The following is a 19,566-nucleotide window of genomic DNA, read 5'->3' as shown; positions in this document are numbered from 1 at the left end:
TTGCCTCTTCTCCAAACCCATTGGAATCATATGCCACCGACATGGAATGATATATCACTGCTATGCAGATGATACACAAATCTACATGATCATAAGACCACTGGAAAATTGGAACAAATATTTCTCTCGACTTGAAGCGTGTCTTAGTGAAATTGGTTCATGGATGACATCAAACCTAGTCAAACTAAACCAAGAAAAGACCAAGCTAATAATCTTCACCACAAAGCAACACCAGAAGTATCTGCCAACATTACAACTAAAAGTTGGTGATAATATCATTGAAAGCGTGCCATGTGTAAAAAATCTAGGTGCATTTTTCGATCAACACCTAACTATGGAAAAACAGGTATCCTCGGTCGTCAAGTCATGCTATTTTCAAATAAGCAATATTGGACGAATACGGCGCTTTCTTACAAAAGAGGCCTGCAAGACCATGGTGAATGCCGTTATCACTGCCAGGCTGGACTATGGGAACTGCCTTCTATATGGAGTGTCAAAGGCCTTACTAGACCGGATTCAAAAAGTCCAGAACACGGCAGCTCGTTTAGTTACAAGATCATCGAAACGGGAGCATATTACACCTATCCTAGCTGATCTTCATTGGCTACCTGTTTCTTTTCGTCCACAATATAAAATCTTGACATATGTCTACCAATCTTTACACGGGTTAGCTCCATCTTATATCAAAGATCTTATAATGGAATACAAGCCTACCAGGTCACTGCGATCTGAGTCAACATCACGGTTAGTTGTTCCTAAGATCAGGACGAAGACATATGGCGAACGTCGACTTGGTTGGGCAGCAGCATTTTTGTGGAACGACCTTCCTAATGACATAAAGCAGGCCCAGTCCCTGGATATTTTCAAAAGACAATTAAAGACGCATTTTTATAGAATAGCTTTTTAAATTTCAGGTGCTCAATTTTTAGCAGCAAATCATAAATCACAAATGATGTTCTTTTATTGAGTTTTATTGATGGCGTAATTGTATTTTGTGTGTAATTTTTAGTATTTTAATGTTATAATTTCGAACACATATATGAGTATGGGTTATAAAATATTTTATATAAGTTTTCATAGCTTTTAAATTATGTTTACTTGCGTTTTATTGTACAGCGCTTTAGAGTTAAATTATTAATATTTAGCGCTTTATAAATTCATATATTATAATTATTATATTATAAAATTCACAATTTTGGGAGAGGCATTCTCTCTTTTCATAACTATGTGCTTAGTTAGTTTATTTAATATTCAGAAGCAGAGAATAAGATTTTCAAAGAATTAATGCATATTCACTATATGATCAACAGAGCCCCGCCCTACCACCAGAGCCCCTAACCCTGGGGCCATAAAATTCACAATTTTGGAAGAGACACTCTTGCTCAACATAACTATGTACTTAGTTAGTTTATTTAATACCCAGGAGCAGATAAGAACATTTTCAAAGAATTAATGCATTTTCACTATATAATCAAATTAAGAGCCCTGCCTGAACACCAGAACCCCTGACCCTGGGGCCATAAAATTCACAATTTTGGAAGAGACACTCTTGCTCAACATAACTATTTACTTAGTTAGTTCATTTAATACCCAGAAGCAGAGAAGAAGATTTTCAAAGAATTAATGCATTTTAACTTAATAATCAATAGAGCCCCGCCGTAACACTAGAACCCCTAACCCTGGGGCCATAAAATTCACAATTTTGATAGAGGACTCAATGCTCATTACATTCATGCCAACAGTTTGCCTGCTTGATGTCCAGGAGTAAAGAAGAAGATTTTTAAAGATTGCAATAATTTTAGTGGTTTTGGCTCAACCCCTCAAGCCCCAGGGAGGCGGGGACCATAAAATTCACAAATTTTGTTCCCCTTCACCCATAGATGCTGTATACCAAATTTGGTTGAAATTGGTTCAGTGGTTTCAGAGAAGAAGCTGAAAATTTTGAAATGTTAACACACGACCCACGACACACGACACACGACGCACGACGACGGACGAAAACGGATAGCAATAGGTCACCTGAGTTACTCAGGTGACCTAAAAATTGAAAGTATTTTTTTTTACCTGTTTTACAAGATAAAAACATTGATAGCAAATCCTTCAGCTGAACATAATGATAAAATTGATAACTTCAGCTTTTCTAACATTAACTTTCCTATTTTAGCCGTTTCATCATTTTCATTATCCAACCATGTACCATTATTTCTTGCATAATTAAGTATGTCTCATAGTTCTTTCAATTGATTGCAAGGCTCTGTTCTATATATGTATAATCAATTTCTCAGTGTATAATCCAAGAAAAACTAAAATTTTGTTAAAAAATATCATTTCGCGAATTCTATGATCAATCTATATAATGATCGCACAATTTATAAGTTTTATAGAATTCCTGATTCTGATTTGCTTGTTAACTTCATTTTTTGGCATAAGGTCATTCAAAAACGTTAAAAGACGCATTTACTGGGATGTAATTAGATAAAAAAAAATTGATTGACAAATTACTATCATATAATTGTCATAGAATTTTTGTGAACTTGCATCCTGTGTTTATGTATATATCATGAAGACCATGAAAGTTAAATATTTCCATAAACATTGTAAAATATTGCAATAGTTTTCATCATTTGAAAATTTTGTCTGTGATTCAAATATATGATGTCTGTTAAACTCTCTGTAATTTATTCAATCTTTTCAGAGCATCATCATACATACGTCTCTTAGGGTTCTGTTTGTTCGACGGAAGTCCTGATAATTAAAGTCGTAATGTCTGTCGTCTGCTAATGGTTTCTGCTCCACCCCACCTCGGATGAGTCTTGTTTTTATCGCCTTGCCGAGAAGATGGGCGTGATGCTGGACCCCAAAGACGTGGACGCCGCCTGGAAAGTCTTTAAGACCCTGAATTGTAGAAAACATCAGTTGTGCTCAGATAGAAGCCTTACTGTAACCATTCAACAGTATAAACCTAATAAACATTTTATTCAACAGAACCAAGGGATATTTATTTCTGGTCTTCGAAGAAATGATTCATTCCAATCTTATTGTTCAACAAATTAGAAAAAGTGTGGAAGATTTCAAAAAAGACTTCTTAAGGACGGAAAAAAGCGGAAGCAATAGATCATTTGGTATATGAAAATATAGAATCAAACGCAAAGAAAAGGTAGTGAATTATGTTCAAATGTTATAAGAAGAAGGTATGGTTTTAGCTTTATTGTGCCCTAAAAATTTAATGTTTTCAAAAAGGTTTGAAACTGGATTAAATATTTGTTGAGTTTATGGCTGTGATAGATCAGAAAAGAATATGGCATGGAGGAGTACAATTCTGGAATTATTACGTCATTAACTTAATGTATTTCTCAATTTTTAACAGAAAAAGCCTCAAAATAAAAATTGGTGTCTTCTGCAACTTTTTAAGAAAATACGGGAAAATGCATACGTTTATGAGGTCACAATTAGCTTTTAAGAATGCATGTAGAAAAATCATTTGTATGATTTTTCTGCATGAAATTTCAATGATTCAGAAAGCATGAATTTTCATTTTTTACTCAGTTTCATTTTTAAGAAAATCACAGGGCAAAATTTGTATTGAAACCATACCTTGTTCTTTATGTCTTATCTATATAGCAATTTACCTTTATCATCTGCAATAGTTTATATTTCCCATGTATTCAAATGCATGAGCATGTTTTTGTTTGAAGAATGCATAAAATGGGTTACTTCTAAACAAGTTAATGATAAATGGGTTTACAAATATATCAACAAATTTGAAGTCAATATTTCGCAAACACTTTGGTTAATACAAAAAAAGAAAACGGGGATAAGGAATTCTATAACCTGATCATGACGGAGAGCATAAGCGTGGATTGTGACCAGACGATAGGGAAAGAGAACTGATATCACCTCTGATGTTTCAGAAGTCTTTGTTTGCGGGTGTGACCGGTCGGCAGGGGATGCTCACTCCTCTATGGCACCTAATCCCACTTCTGATGTTTCGGAGGCCGTGTTTGCTTTGCTGTATTTTGTAATGTTTAAAGGACTTTTGAGTTCGAATACTGGTCATTATCTCCGTTTGTTTTATTTGCTCTGATCACAATAGGGTTTGTTCCAAATTTTAATACATTTTTAAGATTTTTAAAACCTGTAGGATAATTGTTAATATGTGGGAAGGATATCATATGGAGATAACGAACAGTATACAATCTCAAAGTCCATAAAACAATACAAAATAAGAGCAGAGCAAACTTGCTCTGATCACAATAGGGTTTGTTCCAAAAAGATTTTTAATACAGGTAGGATAATTGCTAATATATAGGATAATTACAATAGGATAATAATAATAAAATAAGCGTTGGTCATCGTCATATTACATGTCTACGTCAAAATTTATCTGCATTTAAATAACTGAATACCTGATGTAAAATAGATTCGTTGCAGAAGACGGTTGAGATAAAGTTGGGCTGATGCGGAGGAATAACCATACTCTGGTCAACCATTGCTGACACCTCAAGAATACCGGCATCTTGAAGCCTCAGGGTGGGGGTCACGGTCAAACGGTAACCAGAACTATCAACAAAGTCTGCAAATAGATAAACATCACTTTAAGAGTTTTTACAATTCCGAGTTAACATTACAAATACCTAACACTTTTGCTGAAATTGTTTTCTTATCGATTATTTCCCGTTAAAATTTACCCTTGTTTCTTCTTTAAAACATTGTGTTTGTTTTTTTCCCCTAACTTAATGCAACAAAAACATTAACTTATTCCTTTCATAATCACTTTATGCAGAGAAAAATTCAGATTCGTTCCTAACCTAAAATATGAATAGAATAATTTGAATTTAGATTTTTCTTTTTAGGACAATCCGTAGAGTTTATGTTATGAAAGTCTTTAAGGAGGCAAAGGATAAACAAATTTATTTCCTTTGGATAACCAAATTAACCGCCGGGTGTAAATAAAACGTGACGATATAACTTAAATTTTTAATATTACCGATATAACTTAAATTTTTAGATATGATATTTTCAATTGTCAACTATCATTTTTCAAAGGAAAATTTTGTTTTAAAATTGATCATTTTGTATATCTTTATTTGGAGCTCTCCCTCTAAAGGAGATCAATATAGTCTAAAAATGGTCACAAGCACCAAGCCCTCTTAATGCTTGATTTGCAATATTGACCGTTTCTCAATCCTGGGTTGTTGTAATGGGTTTCCATGATGTACAGATCTGTGTCTCCAGGTTCAGCCACCGGAAGTCCAGCCTCGTCAGGGAAGTAGAACGCCTTTAAAATAATTAATATTTACAATTATGCAAAGTATAATTATGTAAATCAATGTGATTTAAATTGAATTTTTTTCCAGGATGTAAATATAGATAAAAAATATATAAATAAAGCAATAAAAAACTTTTAAATACTATTTTGGATAAGCTTGTAAACATTTATTATAGTTAAATAATCTTTCTGACATAATTTTATGCTAGTTTTACACCGTGATCTTTTTTAATAATTACCTCTCCACCCACGGCCCAGATGGCAATGATTTTACCACACGGTTGTTTGGATTTGTCGGGGTCATCGTGACACACGTAATTAGGGGAGTTTATTAGATTTCTGTTGATTCCTGGACACTTGTAAAGAACCATATGATGGACCAACACTTCATGGCCTTTTTGCACAATAACCTCGAACTGAGTTAGAAATTGGAAAAAATTGAAACCGATATCAAACATAATTTAAAAAAAAGAACATTTTGTTGTTATGTTGTGTTTATATATATCAAATCTGACTTGAGCTGCAATGCTTTTTAAGAGGGCTGAGTACTAGTGGTTGTGGCCATTTTTAGATTATATTGATCTCCTTTAGAAGAATTCAATATAAGATATACACACTGATCAAATTTTAAAACAAAAATGTATGAAATTTTTCTTTGCCAAATGACAGTTGACAGCTTAAGATATATCTAAAAAATAGATAACATATATCTGACAGTTAACTTGTTGACTCCCAAGCCTCTTTAGTTATAACTTTGATTCAGATCGAACCGTAGAATATTTTTAAATAAATACGAAATATCGGTATAGTAATAAATTTATCAATACCTTGGTTAGATGGTGCTTTTTGTGTAGTGTAGACAAGTCAAAGATTCGGCAGCTGTACGTTGTATCGACAGCAGGTACATGGTACTGGAAGGACAGATGATATTGAAAGAAAGTCTTTCTTGTAAACATGTTAGCTTTTCCCGTATTTTATCGTACTTTTTATATCATCGTCATGTTCCATTTAAATTTCGACAATTTTTTTTTCAAAATTTAGAAACCGCTTTAAAGTAATGAATTGATTTTTACCACTCTTACAATATTTTGAATTTAGTTCAAAAATAATAAACACTTACGTTATTGTTGAAAATATCAATGACTTTAGAGTCGCTCTCTAGCACTGGAGGCGATATTTTGGACAGAAGCAAGAGACTTTTGACCCCGCGGTTCATACCATGATACATAATGGTGCTATGGCTGGTTGGATCACTATGGTGGTACGAATAAATAACCTTCACTGTGTTATCCTGTGGTAAGTGGACAAAACATTGGGAGTAATTTTAAAAGATGTTCTTTCTTTTTAAAAGTCTTTGGCTTACATTAAATTGCATGGGCGCATCTGCATTGACGTTTTATGTGCAATTTATTGAACTGAATATACATCAAGATTCTTTCAATCAAATGATAAAAGTATTACCATTAATTTTAATAAACAACCTATGTTTGTTAACGAGGCAATAGCTATGTAATTGTAAGTTAATGATTTCGTTTTATGGGATGTGTTCAATTTGCTAACTCTGCACTGGTCAGATAGAGCACGAACTAAAAAACACTGGTGTGCTTTGCTTTCTTACATGAATTAACTTCATATTTTCCACTTTTCATAAGTTCTAAGTATGGTCTTTTTTGTTCGAAAATATTGAGGGTTCAAAAAACGACCAAAAAACCCAAAATATATCATAATTTTTGATAACATGACACAAAAGAATTTCCTTTGACGAGTTTTTATAATTATTGTTCTAAAACTCTAGAAATTTTGGCGTCTAAATAACAACCCAACAACCAGTAAGAAATCCGTATTATTCATGATATTATACAAGATATTTTTAGACAAAAATATTGACTTTATATCTGAGTTCATGCTACATTTAAGATTTTTCCTAATGACAGCAAAACGTAAAAAAAAAACCTATACGAGTCTTTACTGAATTCAGACAATATGACAATACAGAACATTGAAAGTTTCTTTAAATCAAAACAAATTCTTATACAAGAAATAAAGAAAATAAATGTCCATTATTTACTGAATTAGTGTTAATTATGTATGAAGATGAACATACCGTGATTTTGAAGTCTTTATCATCACAGGTGTCTAGTTTCCTGACCATTTTCAAAGAAGTCCGACAACTATCCTCATTTGCATAAAGTAGATGCCAATCTTGAGACGAATCCACGATAGGTCTAGAGTGACCAACACTGTGCATGTCCTACAGAAAGAGACATCTTCGTTCAAATATTTGTAAATAATGATTCATCCGTTACCTCTTTTCTGCTAAAAATAGAGAATAAGAGATGTACCTTGAAATGAGGAACGCCATCTTTCACCCATCCAACAATGATGTCAGCAGGATACATGTTCCCGTTTGGTGATAAACCAAATCCGATGTACCCTTTTGTTTCTACGTGTGCCTCAAATACTATGCGAGTTTTGTTTACATTCCAGAACAGCACGTACTTTCCGTCAGGATCGAGGTTTTCCTGAAAGTCATATTGTTCCGTTGGTGTAGGAGATCCACATGGATTGTGTGTTGTGGGCAGTGTCGTCATCTTTTGGTTCATCGACGAAGGACATGTAGATGGGGGTTCATAGTACGGAGAATCTGGGGTGAGCATCTGAAGTTCTTGATGACTGTACTAAAATTCAATTCAGCGTGTTTGTCTTACAATTTAATAAGATTTCATGCATAAATACAATTGTATTTAGTTACATTTAGTTCGGATCAACTCATGGTAATCTGTCAAAAACCAATCTGCTGTAAACTGATATGTTTACAAGACTTTTGACACTTCTAAAGGCTTCTTGCTTGGAATTGATCATCCGATCTAAGGATAGTTGAACGTATTTGTATTCAATCAAAAATGTCATATTTATTGAGAGAACAATAGGAGAGACGGGCAGAAAATCAGGATTTTTTTCACATAATGGCTGTAAAGAAAAACTAAAGTAGCATTTACGCAGATCGAAGGAAAATTTACTTAATTAATTACGATTTTGAGGATAGTCTTTATGTTATGTCTGCATAAAGCAACAGAGTATCACCTGAGGAGTCAGTGAGGCGCCGAGACAGGCTGCCCAGTGATTTGTTGTGTGGAGTGCAATTTTGAAATACGTTCTGGAGGTTGCCGAAGTTAAGTCATACAAAGATGTCACTGCACGTCCACTAGAGTAGTCTTTCCTTGGGACATTGTTATACATCGGGGTACTTTGACAGCTTTCTACAGCCATCCGTGGGTAATAAACCAGAAAAGATAGACACATCTCATCAGTGGTAGCTAACCCTCCCTACAAAATACAGGAAAGATAGACACATCTCATCAGTTGTAGCTAATCCTCCCTACAAAATACAGGAAAGATAGACACATCTCATCAGTGGTGGCTAATCCTCCCTACAAAATACAGGAAAGAGAGACATATCTCATCAGTGGTGGCTAATCCTCCCTACAAAATACAGGAAAGATAGACATATCTCATCAGAGGTGGCTAATCCTCCCTACAAAATACAGGAAAGATAGACACATCTCATCAGTGGTGGCTAATCCTCCCTACAAAATACAGGAAAGATAGACACATCTCATCAGTGGTGGCTAATCCTTCACACAAAATATAGGAAAGATAGACACATCTCATCAGTGGTGGCTAATCCTTCATACAAAATATAGGAAAGATAGACACATCTCATCAGTGGTGGCTAATCCTTCACACAAAATATAGGAAAGATAGACACATCTCATCAGTGGTGGCTAATCCTTCACACAAAATATAGGAAAGATAGACACATCTCATGAGTGGTCGGTAATCCACACATCTCCCTACAAAATACAGGAATATTAGACACATCTCATCAGTGGTGGATATCCCTCAAATACCTTGAAGCATTTGCGTAAGTTTATTAATATATATTTGCATTATTAATGTATTATAATAGTTTAATATACACAAGAAAAATTTCCAGTCAAAAAAGCTATCCTTTAACATTAGGTCACATTGAGTTTTCCTGTAAATGCCCAATATCTAAATTTAAAAAGCCTCTGAGAGATTTAAAAATTGAATTTTTTAACTTACATAAGTAACAGCAGACTTGTGAGAAGAATCATAAGTACATTCCACAACCAATGCATCGCCCTAAAAGGAATTTTGAAAATGTTTAACATTTTAAATGAAACATATAAGATTTAAGATGAAGTTTCTTAATTCTAACAATTAAACGATATAAGTACTAGTATGTTCCTCATGTTAGAGACAATCGTTATGTAACAAATATTCAGCTAATTTTTAAGGCAGTACCCTGAGTACTATGGCAGAAATCATCAAAGTAAATATACAAATATACCAATCTTCTATAATTCGCATATCTCCTTTATGGTGAGATTAAGAACTTCAAGAAATTTGTTGAGACAGTTAGACTCAATATAACTTATTTTCTACATGCTAAAGAGAAAAGAAGAACAGTTTTCAAAGTAACTAATTTTTAATTCGCATAGGCTGTATAATTAATTTACATATTTTCTAGTCCTTTGTCCACAGACGGTCCCTTGTTATTTTTTTCATTGTTTTGATGGACGGGCTATGAGTGTTGAAATATTCTTAGCAGATGACAGTGATAGCAAAAGAAATTGAAATTGTGTAGTTCCGGTGACGAACTTACCGATATTAGTTTCCTTGGCTTGGGATAGTATCGATAATCTTGGTAATTGAAATCATAATTATTATCCACGGCTAACGGTTCTAGTTCTGTCCCATTCCGGAAAATTCTGGTCTTCATTTTTCTTGCCAGCAAATGACCGTGCTCCAAAATTGCAAATACATTTACTCCGTCAGAGAAAGCATCAAGACCCTGTAAAATAACAAGATATACTAATCACTACGTGCTTTTGATATGATAAAGCATAAAATATATAAACAATTATATATTTTAACTGGAATGTAGTACATGCCTAAAACATTCAAGGGAGAGTAATCGAATACAGATAACATTATACATTCTGCCTGACCAACTGGCATGTTCTATTAACTGTTTAATTGTTTATTTGCCTTACAATCTTCTAATAATATTTACTCTTATTGATACGCCACTATCTGCCCATGGAGGGCTGCAAGTTTTGGACATCCATCCTATTTGGCACTCACTGCTTTTGAGTAGTGATGGATCTTTTTACTGTTAGCATCTACTGTGACATGGCACCTGATCCCACTTCGGATGTTTGGAAGGTCCGTGTTTGCTCTGCTCCTATTTTGTTTTGTTTTATGGAATTTGAGATTGAATACTGTTCGTTTTCTCCATATCCTTCTTATAGGTCTCATTCGAAGGACTGATGCCAAATTTAGTTAAATTCCGTAGTAAAATTCGAACAATTTTCCCTCTCAATGTGCTTCAAGGATCAACTCCTTAATTTGCATTATATATAAAAAAATTGAAAACACTATATATCACTTTATTGTGCCACATTTGTAGTGTTATGCAATAAAAGTGTTTTAAAATTATATATTGAAAAAATTGAGTATTTTTTTTAATCTCTCTTTTATTAACAGTTTACTTTTACTGACGCCTTTAAACGCTATACATTGTAAAATGATTGAAGCAACCAAGATATATCTAAAAAATATGGGATGTTTTTGCTCTCTTGCTTGTTGATCAAGTGTGAATTTTTATAGTAGGTGTTTTTATTCCTTTTCCTGACACAAATTTTCATATAAAATATGAAAAAAATAAGCAATATGTTTTTGTGAATTTTCAATTACAATTGATTTAAGTAATCGAATTAATGAAAAATATGGAAATAACAAACAGTATTCAAAATCAAAAGTCCATAAAACAATTCAAAATAGAAGCAGAGCAAACACAGACATCAGAGGTGGGTTCAGGTACTATGGAGTGAGGATCCCCTGCTGACCGGTCACACCCGTCGTGTGTTCTTTGTCATGATCGGGGAATAGCGAAAAAAGTCGTCGTCAATTCAGTGTATAAATAATGGACTAACAAGTAGTTTTAATAACGTCGGTCAGCATTTGACTCAATCATAAATTGTACTTGCTGACAAGGTCATTGTATCGACCATAGAACTAACGAAATGATGACTTTAAACGAGACTGTTGATATTCTTGTCTCATCAACTTGTTTGTCAATAATTTACCTCGTTTTAGAATTTGTTCATACGTAGAGAATGCTCTTGCGTATCGTATCAATTGAGATATATAAACTCCATGCAGGTGATGAAGGTATATTGCTGCATAAATACCGGAAGTTGACGATTGTAAAGTTAAAGTCATCACGTTTCTCAAAGGGCTTGATTTTTAGATAACCATTGACGTCTTTTTCAAGTAAAATATCCAAATATGAAATAGATGTGTCAGACTGCGGTATCTTTTATCTCAAGCTCACCATAAGAATGGAAGGTGCCACTGTTGATTGACAATACGTCGTCGATATATTTAAATGTCGAGGTGAAGGCCAAAGCAATTGTTTTATTCTTTTCAGGCATAAAATTTGGCACTTGTTCTGCTTCATATGAATACAAAAATAGGTATGTTTATAGAGGGACACACTTTGTACCCATGTGAATTCCAATAGATTGTTGGAAGCTTTATAACCTTTTTCAAACATTCTTTTGTACAAAATCCACTCGACAGGAACTCTTTTTCAAATGGAGGAACAATTTGCAAATCATTGACTGCAATCCCTGCCATCAGAATACCGGCATCATGTCTTCTAAGTGTCGGGGTCAAGGTCAAACGAAATCCAGAGTTATCCACAAAATCTGTGAAAAAGAAGTGATCAAATTTTACATTCAAAAGGACTTTGGAATTCTTCACCGTTGATTTTAAAGTTAATAAACTCTTTATTTGTTTGACATAACGATATAAAGTTTTGACCAAAGAAAGTAGCAAGGAAAGATCACTAATTGCCTTCATAGAGGCTGTTTTACATTAAATATTACCACACAACTATAAACACCTTGACAAAATGGTAAAGAATGGTAAATAAAAAGTGTAGACATGGACGTACCATTTCTCCTGTTAGGGTTGTTATAATGAGTCTCCATAATGAAAAGGTCATTGTCCCCTGGTTCTCCGAGTGGTAGACCAGCTTCCTCAGGGTAATAAAACGCCTGTAATTCACAGGTCAATACACTTAAATAAACATTAGACTTGTACACAATATCATTGTATTTTCCCTCTTGGAACTACTGACTCTTAATCAACATAAACGTTTTTCATGCAGTTTTATAGGAATGTGTTTTCTTTGTAAGACGCGTACAAACAGACCTCGCCTCCAACTGCCCAAGCCAGAATGATGTTGCTGCAGGTCCTAAGCTGTGGGTTGTGGCTGTGGTTACAATCAAACCTAACGCCAATGTATTTTCTGTCTATCCCAGAACATTTGTGTAGAAGAATATGGTGAACGACTTCCTCATTGCCTTTTTGTACTATTGGTTCGTACTGAAATGCAACGAAATTTGGATTCAGAGGTACGGGTTAGGATTAGCTTAGGGTTAGGGTAAGGTTAGGGTTAGTCTTAGAGTAAGGGATAGCAAAGTGTTAGAGTTGATATTTTTTGCACACAAATGATAAAAAAGGTATATGAATTGCTATATCCATGACAATCAAAAACCAACAAACTTTCGCATTTAAGATAGCATAAATCAATAAGCCTGATTGACTCAAGCTGGTGTGAGAAATGTCATATTTTACAATACTTAACTTTACGTTAACTTGGACATATAGTAGCTTGTGTATAGTTGAACTTTTTTGAATTTGATTAACTTTGGAGTATTTATCTATCATGGAAAATGATTATATAAAATGTTAAAAAGTCGTACTTTGTGGATTTTTGATTTTGGAAAAATCAAGCTATTTTAAATTTACGAAAAATTCCTAGGAATTTTTAAGCATCCAAATCTGATTAACACCATTTTTTTGTAAATCGATGATTGGATATTTAATATCATATGAAAAGTCTCTGGAAGATCCAGACTAATAGAGAAAAATAAAACTAGTTTACCTTGATCAGGTGATGTTTCTTTCCAAAGTCAGAGAGGTCAAATACTCTACACATATAAAAGGTGTCAACATCTGGTATAAGAAACTGAAACGTTTTAAAAATGAAGATGAGACTTTTTTAAAAAAAAAAGGCAAGACGTAAGATAAATGATATTTCTTGATGTTGCATTGGGAAAAGATAAAATATATCTTTAATTTAAATTGGGATAATGTCTGTTTTAAGTGTTAGTGATACCCTGTTATTCAGCAGATCTCTCGTTATGACGTCACTTGGGATGGTAGCTTTTTTGGTCTCAGTTAATAGCATGAGACTTTTGGCTCCTCTGTGGGTTCCATGATAAACAAGACCTCCATCCTCGTGCTGTGGTTCATGCTCACTGTAGGCGTAGATTACTCGAATGGTGTCGTTCTGTAACACATGAGTAAAACAATGCAAAACAAAAACACTGGCACAGCCGTTGGCCTGTTGAACAGAAGATATATAAACTATAACACAATTGTCTAACAGATGATATAATTTAAGTAAATGTTAACGATGTACTGTAAACTACTAGTATCATTGCACACCCGAACCATAAAGATCTTTTACAAACTTAATATTCAAAAGGTACAGAAGCGAGTATATATGCATTAATCACCAAACATAAAAGAAAAAAAAATTGGGCTAAAAAAAAATTATTCATTACATTTAAAATTAAACATCTATACGAAATTGATGTCTAACAGATGATATAATTTTAGTAAATGTTAACGATGTACTGTAAACTACTAGTATCATTGCACACCCGAACCATAAAGATCTTTTACAAACTTAATATTCAAAAGGTATATCAAAAACGAAAACATTAGAGATTAAGTTCATTGACATACAAGTGTACAGAAGCGAGTAGTATATGCTTTATTAATCACCAAACATAAAAGAAAACTATTATCAAATTGGGCATAAAAAAAAATTATTCATTACATTTAAAATTAAACATCTATACGAAATTTCACAAAGTTAAAAGTATATGTGTAAAACTGGTTTATGATCATTTTAATCATTGTATACAGAATTTTTAGACCTTTAAATCTTAAGCTAATGGACCAAACATACTGGTTACCGTTATCTTGACGTCATCATCGTCACACGTGTCCAGTTTTCGGACAGTTTTGATCACGGTTCCATGGTGGTTTTCTGCTCCATGAAGAAGAACCCAGTCCTGTGAAGCATCAATGACTGGTTCAAAATGGCCACTGGAGTGCCTATCCTAGACAAATACATAACAAATAGAAATTATTCCTAATGACACTCTAAATCCTAGACAAAATACATAACATATAAATTATATAACAAATTGTAATTACTGCTAATGACGCTCTATTCTAGACGAATATATAACAAATAGTAATTACTGCTAATGACAAATATGTAACAAATAGTAATTACTGCTAAAAAATGCAAAACGCCGAGGTGATCTATCCTACAGCGCACAACGGAATACATAACAAATTTTAATTATAAGAACGTGCTAATGATCACCGTAGCAGCGCAGTGAGATCTCCAACAACATATTGGGAGCTCCGTGCGAACGTGAAGACGAATATATAACAAATAGTAATTTTCTATCGCGTTTTTACTGCTATTTTTTCGATGAGATTACACGGGACAGCACGGAGTTGTCACTGCGATCATTGCGCTCCCATGGCGTTTCTTCATCCATTGATCACAACAGATTTTAAATAAATTTGTTGCATTTTAAAAAAAAAAATGGAAGCAAAGTAACACCAGAACTTGTTCTATTGTTTCACTTAAATTTTGTAGAAAATTTTTCAGTGTGTTTTTTTTTACATTCATAATAAAATCAAAGAAAATCTAAAAACACATCTGAACCGATAAAATTGCATTTAATCACAATTTAAATAGAACATTTTTAATTAAAAAGAATATTTCCTTATGTGTTGTTTATGTTTTACATTCCTTCTGAATATATGTCTCTTTTTAAATTTTTTTTATTTTGTCATAATTTTGTACTATATAAGCAGAATTTGCAGTTTTTTTAATGGTTTTTGTCATGTAATGAACAGTTTGGGAAGAAAACACGAACAATTCTAAATCGTATACTAGTATATCTATTGCAACATAATATTTTTTGTCTTACCTTCAAGAATGCATGTCCATGCTTTACCCATCCAACGACGATGTCTGCTGGGTACATCTTTCCATTTGGAGAGAGTCCAAAGCCAACATATCCGTGTGTTTTTACATGAGCTTCAAACGTTATATGAGTGGAATTGAAATTCCAAAATAAATGAAAATTTCCATCTGGGTCTAGCACTGCATGTTTTGAAAATTTTTCAGTCGGTGTAGGAGAAAATTTTGTCCCCGGTGAGTGTGCCGGAAGACAGTAGATTGTGTTCAATGCTAACAGGCATGCAACAAGGAGGGAAGCTTTCTCGGCCATTCTTATTATGTGGGGTGTCTTATTCTGTAACTCTTATATATACAATGGTTATTGAGAAATACCGTAGTGTAATCATCATATGACTGATAATCTTGTTTTTTATGCTACATATGCACTGACAGACAACAATTTGAATTTCGATAAGGATTTAACTTTCTTTTCTTTATTCTAATTGTTTTCTTTTTATTTGAACGAGTGAAATGTTTTATTTTTATTTGGAAATAAATTTGAAACCAAGAATTCTGTCAACAGTGTGGGTAGAAGACTTAGCGACCAAGAAATGTCCCATTTCTTATCAATCTCTTAATGGGTCATATGCTGAGTGTGCCGAATTTTAACACAAGAGCGCACGTACATCTCCCAAGTTTCGATAGGTTGATTGACTCATTGTATTATGCCTGCAGTGCAAATGGCATGAGTGAAATATCTCTGTAGTATCATGTGCAACGTATGCCACTATTACGATTTTGAAACAAGAATAGGTAATTCAGTTCAAATGTTATCCTATGATACCTGATAAACAATCGCCTGTACTACCAGTGTCAATATTAAGCACAAGAACTTCAACATGTTCTCCTTGATTTTGGAATTTCAAGCTGTGGAAGAGATAGAAAATTGAACAAATAATATTAACTTTGTAATTTAACTACTACACATTTAAGATTTATAAATAATTCTAGGATGAAAATGTTAAGATAACGAACAGTGATCGATATCTAAAAATCTATAAATGATGCAAGTCTGTGAAGGCGTTATAAAACACGGCGGAGCTGGAGATAGCAAACGGTATCCCATTCAAGAAATACAAATCAGGAGCAGAGCAAACAAGACCTCTGAAACAGTAGAGGTGAAACCGTGTACCATGGAAGAGAGCATCCCATGCCGATCGGTCATCCCACTGTGTGCTCGATCCTTGTCATGATCTGTGAAACCCTTCGACAATTCAGTGCGTATATGATAATCAAATCAATAGTAAAGTATCTCTGTGAGTTTGAAATAAAAGATACCAGTGTCTGGCACATCTGTTTCTTTTTCTGATATTTTACTCGAAAAGGACTAATTTGATATTTAACAAGAAAAAGACGTTAATGGTAATCTAAAAGCCTAACTTAAACAATAAAATGCTTTCTTTGTTTGTTGTTACTGGAATGAACGGAAGCAGCTGTTGCAGAAAAAATACATAACCCGCGTAAGCGGGTTATTTAAATTTTTTCTGCAATAGCTGCGACCGTTCATTCCAGTAATAACATGAAAGATTTTATGTTTATATATCTGTTTAAATAAATAATTTTTCATCTAAAAAAAGATTAATTATTGTACATATTGATAATTAAACTTGATGACATGAATTTTTCAATCATCATTTTTCCTTACTAATGCATCAATGAACATTCATCACCTGCATACAGGATTAATATCTCTCAGTTGATTCGATGCGCAAGAGCATGCTCTATGTTTGAAATTTTCTTTTAAAAAATAGGGTATTTTAGTTATTGACGAGGAAGTTGATGAAACAAGAATATCAGCAGTTTCGTATAAAGTCACATCATGATTGACGTTTTTTCATACTAATTATTAGGCCATTATATACACACTGGATCATTCTGATAGTTTTATTTAGTGATTAACATACTTTTCCTTGATTTTTGAACCAAATATAGCACAGATACCTATATCTAACCACTAGTATGTGTCCTGTGACTTAATTCTGGCCTTACACATGCGTCAAAATAATTTAATTCGATTTAGCTTCGCTTAGTGTTCACACGGAGTTAATGAAAAGTAATTTAATGTGAAGTAATTTAATTCAAATTTAACTAATTCGCATTAAATTCTCCGATGCATCAAGTACATGTATGAAACTTTTTTTTCCTCTACTGATTTTTTCCTATATAAAAGTAAGGCAGTAAAATGTGAATAATTCCCTACAAATCTCAGTGAATGGACTAATTTCCCGTGCGTTAGTTAAATGAGCTAATCCTTCTTTGGAAGCTAATTACCAGGTTATCCGTAATCTTCTAGATTTTACTTTTGAATCAGTCTAATTATAATATGCTAATGGACTAATTCCCCGTGCATTAGTCTTGAAACTAATTCCCCGCCATTCGTAATCCTCTATTTGTATCTTGAAGTTAACCCCCCGCCATTCGTAACAGGGGTGGTGATGAAGAAAACAAACACGCCTCTGTCAGGGTTCAGGTCTTATTTATTTGACACAGTGAGCACTTTACAATACAAATTTATAGCCCTGAAATATAATAAAACAACAATATATAGCACATCAAATCAATCATCAATCATCTATACACGTAGTTCTCATAGTTAACATATCCATAATGATATATATTATAGATGATATACATATATGTACATTTACTCTCAATTAAGGGAGATAACTCTTAAAGTCAATATCTGGATCATTACATATTTTCTCCCATATAAAGGCATAAAAAATAGTACTAATTAAAACAAATAATTCCTCACCATTCTGTGGGAAAAGGCTACCACATGAATGTGTGATGTTTACAGCTTTTTACACAACATGTATATTTAATTTAATACAGTATACATTAAAATATATATTCCTTTAAATTTACTTTGAACAAAGTAATATCTCGATCATTAAAAATATAAGGTGTAACTTGAATATAACAATTTACACTTATAATATAATACATTACTGATTTTTTAATTCCAATCATAAAAATAACATCTTTCTCTCATGGTCATACATAAAATATGAAGTGAAATTGAGATCTTTAAAAATCAAATCAGTGACATATTACTACAATTAGTAATAAGGAAAGTTCCCTTACCAGAAAATGGAATTTGTCAGTCTCCAAAAGTCAAAGTCATGGAGTCCATAAAATACAGTCTTGGTCATTAATCAACAAGACAAAGAATGAATATTTTGGCGGTAAAACATGACCATAAGAATAAAACCAATGAAAATCAACTTGACAACCAAACTACCATTCGAAAATAACACTCCAAAACCTTTGAACTGCCCTAAGGTAACTAATTATCTATATACAGGTGTACAGGTAAAGGGCTAAGGATATAAAGGAGCGGATCAAGCTTTTTATACTTTTATCTATTATGGTAGTTTAATTTATTTACATTAAATTTAAAACACTTATTTATTATATATGCATATTATACACACTACTACATTATAATAAAACCTTTAAAAAGTATTTCATTGAGGGAGTTAGCAAGATTCCAGTTCCTCTCGATCACGGCTATTTATCTCGGCGCGCTGCGCTTTGGAAAATAGTCCTGGTCTTGGGGAACTGAAATCTTGCTAACTCCCTCAATGATATACTTTAACTGTATACTAATTCGTAGTAACTTACGTTTAATTCGAGTTTAATTCTCCGTATGAAAGGGCATAATGCTAATTAAAATAATGCGAATTCACACGGTGCTAATGCGAAGTAATTTAATGCGCAGTAAATTAGTTCACATTAAACTAATTCGAATTAAATTCTCCGTGTGAATGCTGTTCAAATTTCATTCACAGTAGCTTACATTTAATTCAAATTAAACCCTCCATGTGAATACTAAGTAGGGCATTTAATATCCAGGAATTTTTTTTTCTAACCCACAAATATGTGATTTAAGAGTATTAATCTGTAAAAAAAAATTACATATACCTATGTTTCTACAATTGGTAAGACTATTAATATGGAAAAATAAATAGCTTTCCAAGTTATCTCTCTTCTTACACCTACTCACATTTGTTGTTAAATGAATGGAAAAAACGATTTTTAATTGATAAACAAGTCCACTGCAAATGTTGAATTCTTC

General features: G+C 33.2%; 1 protein-coding gene across 1 annotated transcript in view; it reads right to left on the bottom strand.

Moving 5' to 3' along the window:
• LOC134280721 (uncharacterized) overlaps positions 1 to 15,787 on the bottom strand; it is a 43,124-nt gene extending 27,337 nt beyond the window's left edge. Inside the window, exons 1-18 of the mRNA XM_062763169.1 lie at positions 15,454 to 15,787; positions 14,416 to 14,562; positions 13,548 to 13,721; positions 13,314 to 13,397; positions 12,578 to 12,751; positions 12,318 to 12,420; positions 11,903 to 12,069; positions 9,960 to 10,148; positions 9,377 to 9,436; positions 8,354 to 8,596; positions 7,612 to 7,947; positions 7,374 to 7,520; positions 6,390 to 6,560; positions 6,097 to 6,180; positions 5,509 to 5,685; positions 5,176 to 5,278; positions 4,407 to 4,573; positions 2,713 to 2,895 (exon numbers count right to left, since the gene is read on the bottom strand). Of these exons, the coding sequence (XP_062619153.1) occupies positions 2,713 to 2,895; positions 4,407 to 4,573; positions 5,176 to 5,278; positions 5,509 to 5,685; positions 6,097 to 6,180; positions 6,390 to 6,560; positions 7,374 to 7,520; positions 7,612 to 7,947; positions 8,354 to 8,596; positions 9,377 to 9,436; positions 9,960 to 10,148; positions 11,903 to 12,069; positions 12,318 to 12,420; positions 12,578 to 12,751; positions 13,314 to 13,397; positions 13,548 to 13,721; positions 14,416 to 14,562; positions 15,454 to 15,756 (3,012 nt within the window). The 5' untranslated portion in view covers positions 15,757 to 15,787. The remainder of the gene's footprint in view (positions 1 to 2,712; positions 2,896 to 4,406; positions 4,574 to 5,175; positions 5,279 to 5,508; positions 5,686 to 6,096; positions 6,181 to 6,389; positions 6,561 to 7,373; positions 7,521 to 7,611; positions 7,948 to 8,353; positions 8,597 to 9,376; positions 9,437 to 9,959; positions 10,149 to 11,902; positions 12,070 to 12,317; positions 12,421 to 12,577; positions 12,752 to 13,313; positions 13,398 to 13,547; positions 13,722 to 14,415; positions 14,563 to 15,453) is intronic.
• Positions 15,788 to 19,566: the final 3,779 nt, after the last annotated feature.

The sequence above is a fragment of the Saccostrea cucullata genome, unplaced genomic scaffold, assembly GCF_032062105.1.
Source record: "Saccostrea cucullata isolate Sc308-1 unplaced genomic scaffold, CSIRO_AGI_Scuc_v1 ctg67, whole genome shotgun sequence".
NCBI classification, from domain to species: Eukaryota; Metazoa; Mollusca; class Bivalvia; order Ostreida; family Ostreidae; genus Saccostrea; species Saccostrea cuccullata.
The sequence above is the reverse complement of the archived record's forward strand: the minus strand, read 5'-3'. Positions and strand labels throughout refer to the sequence as shown.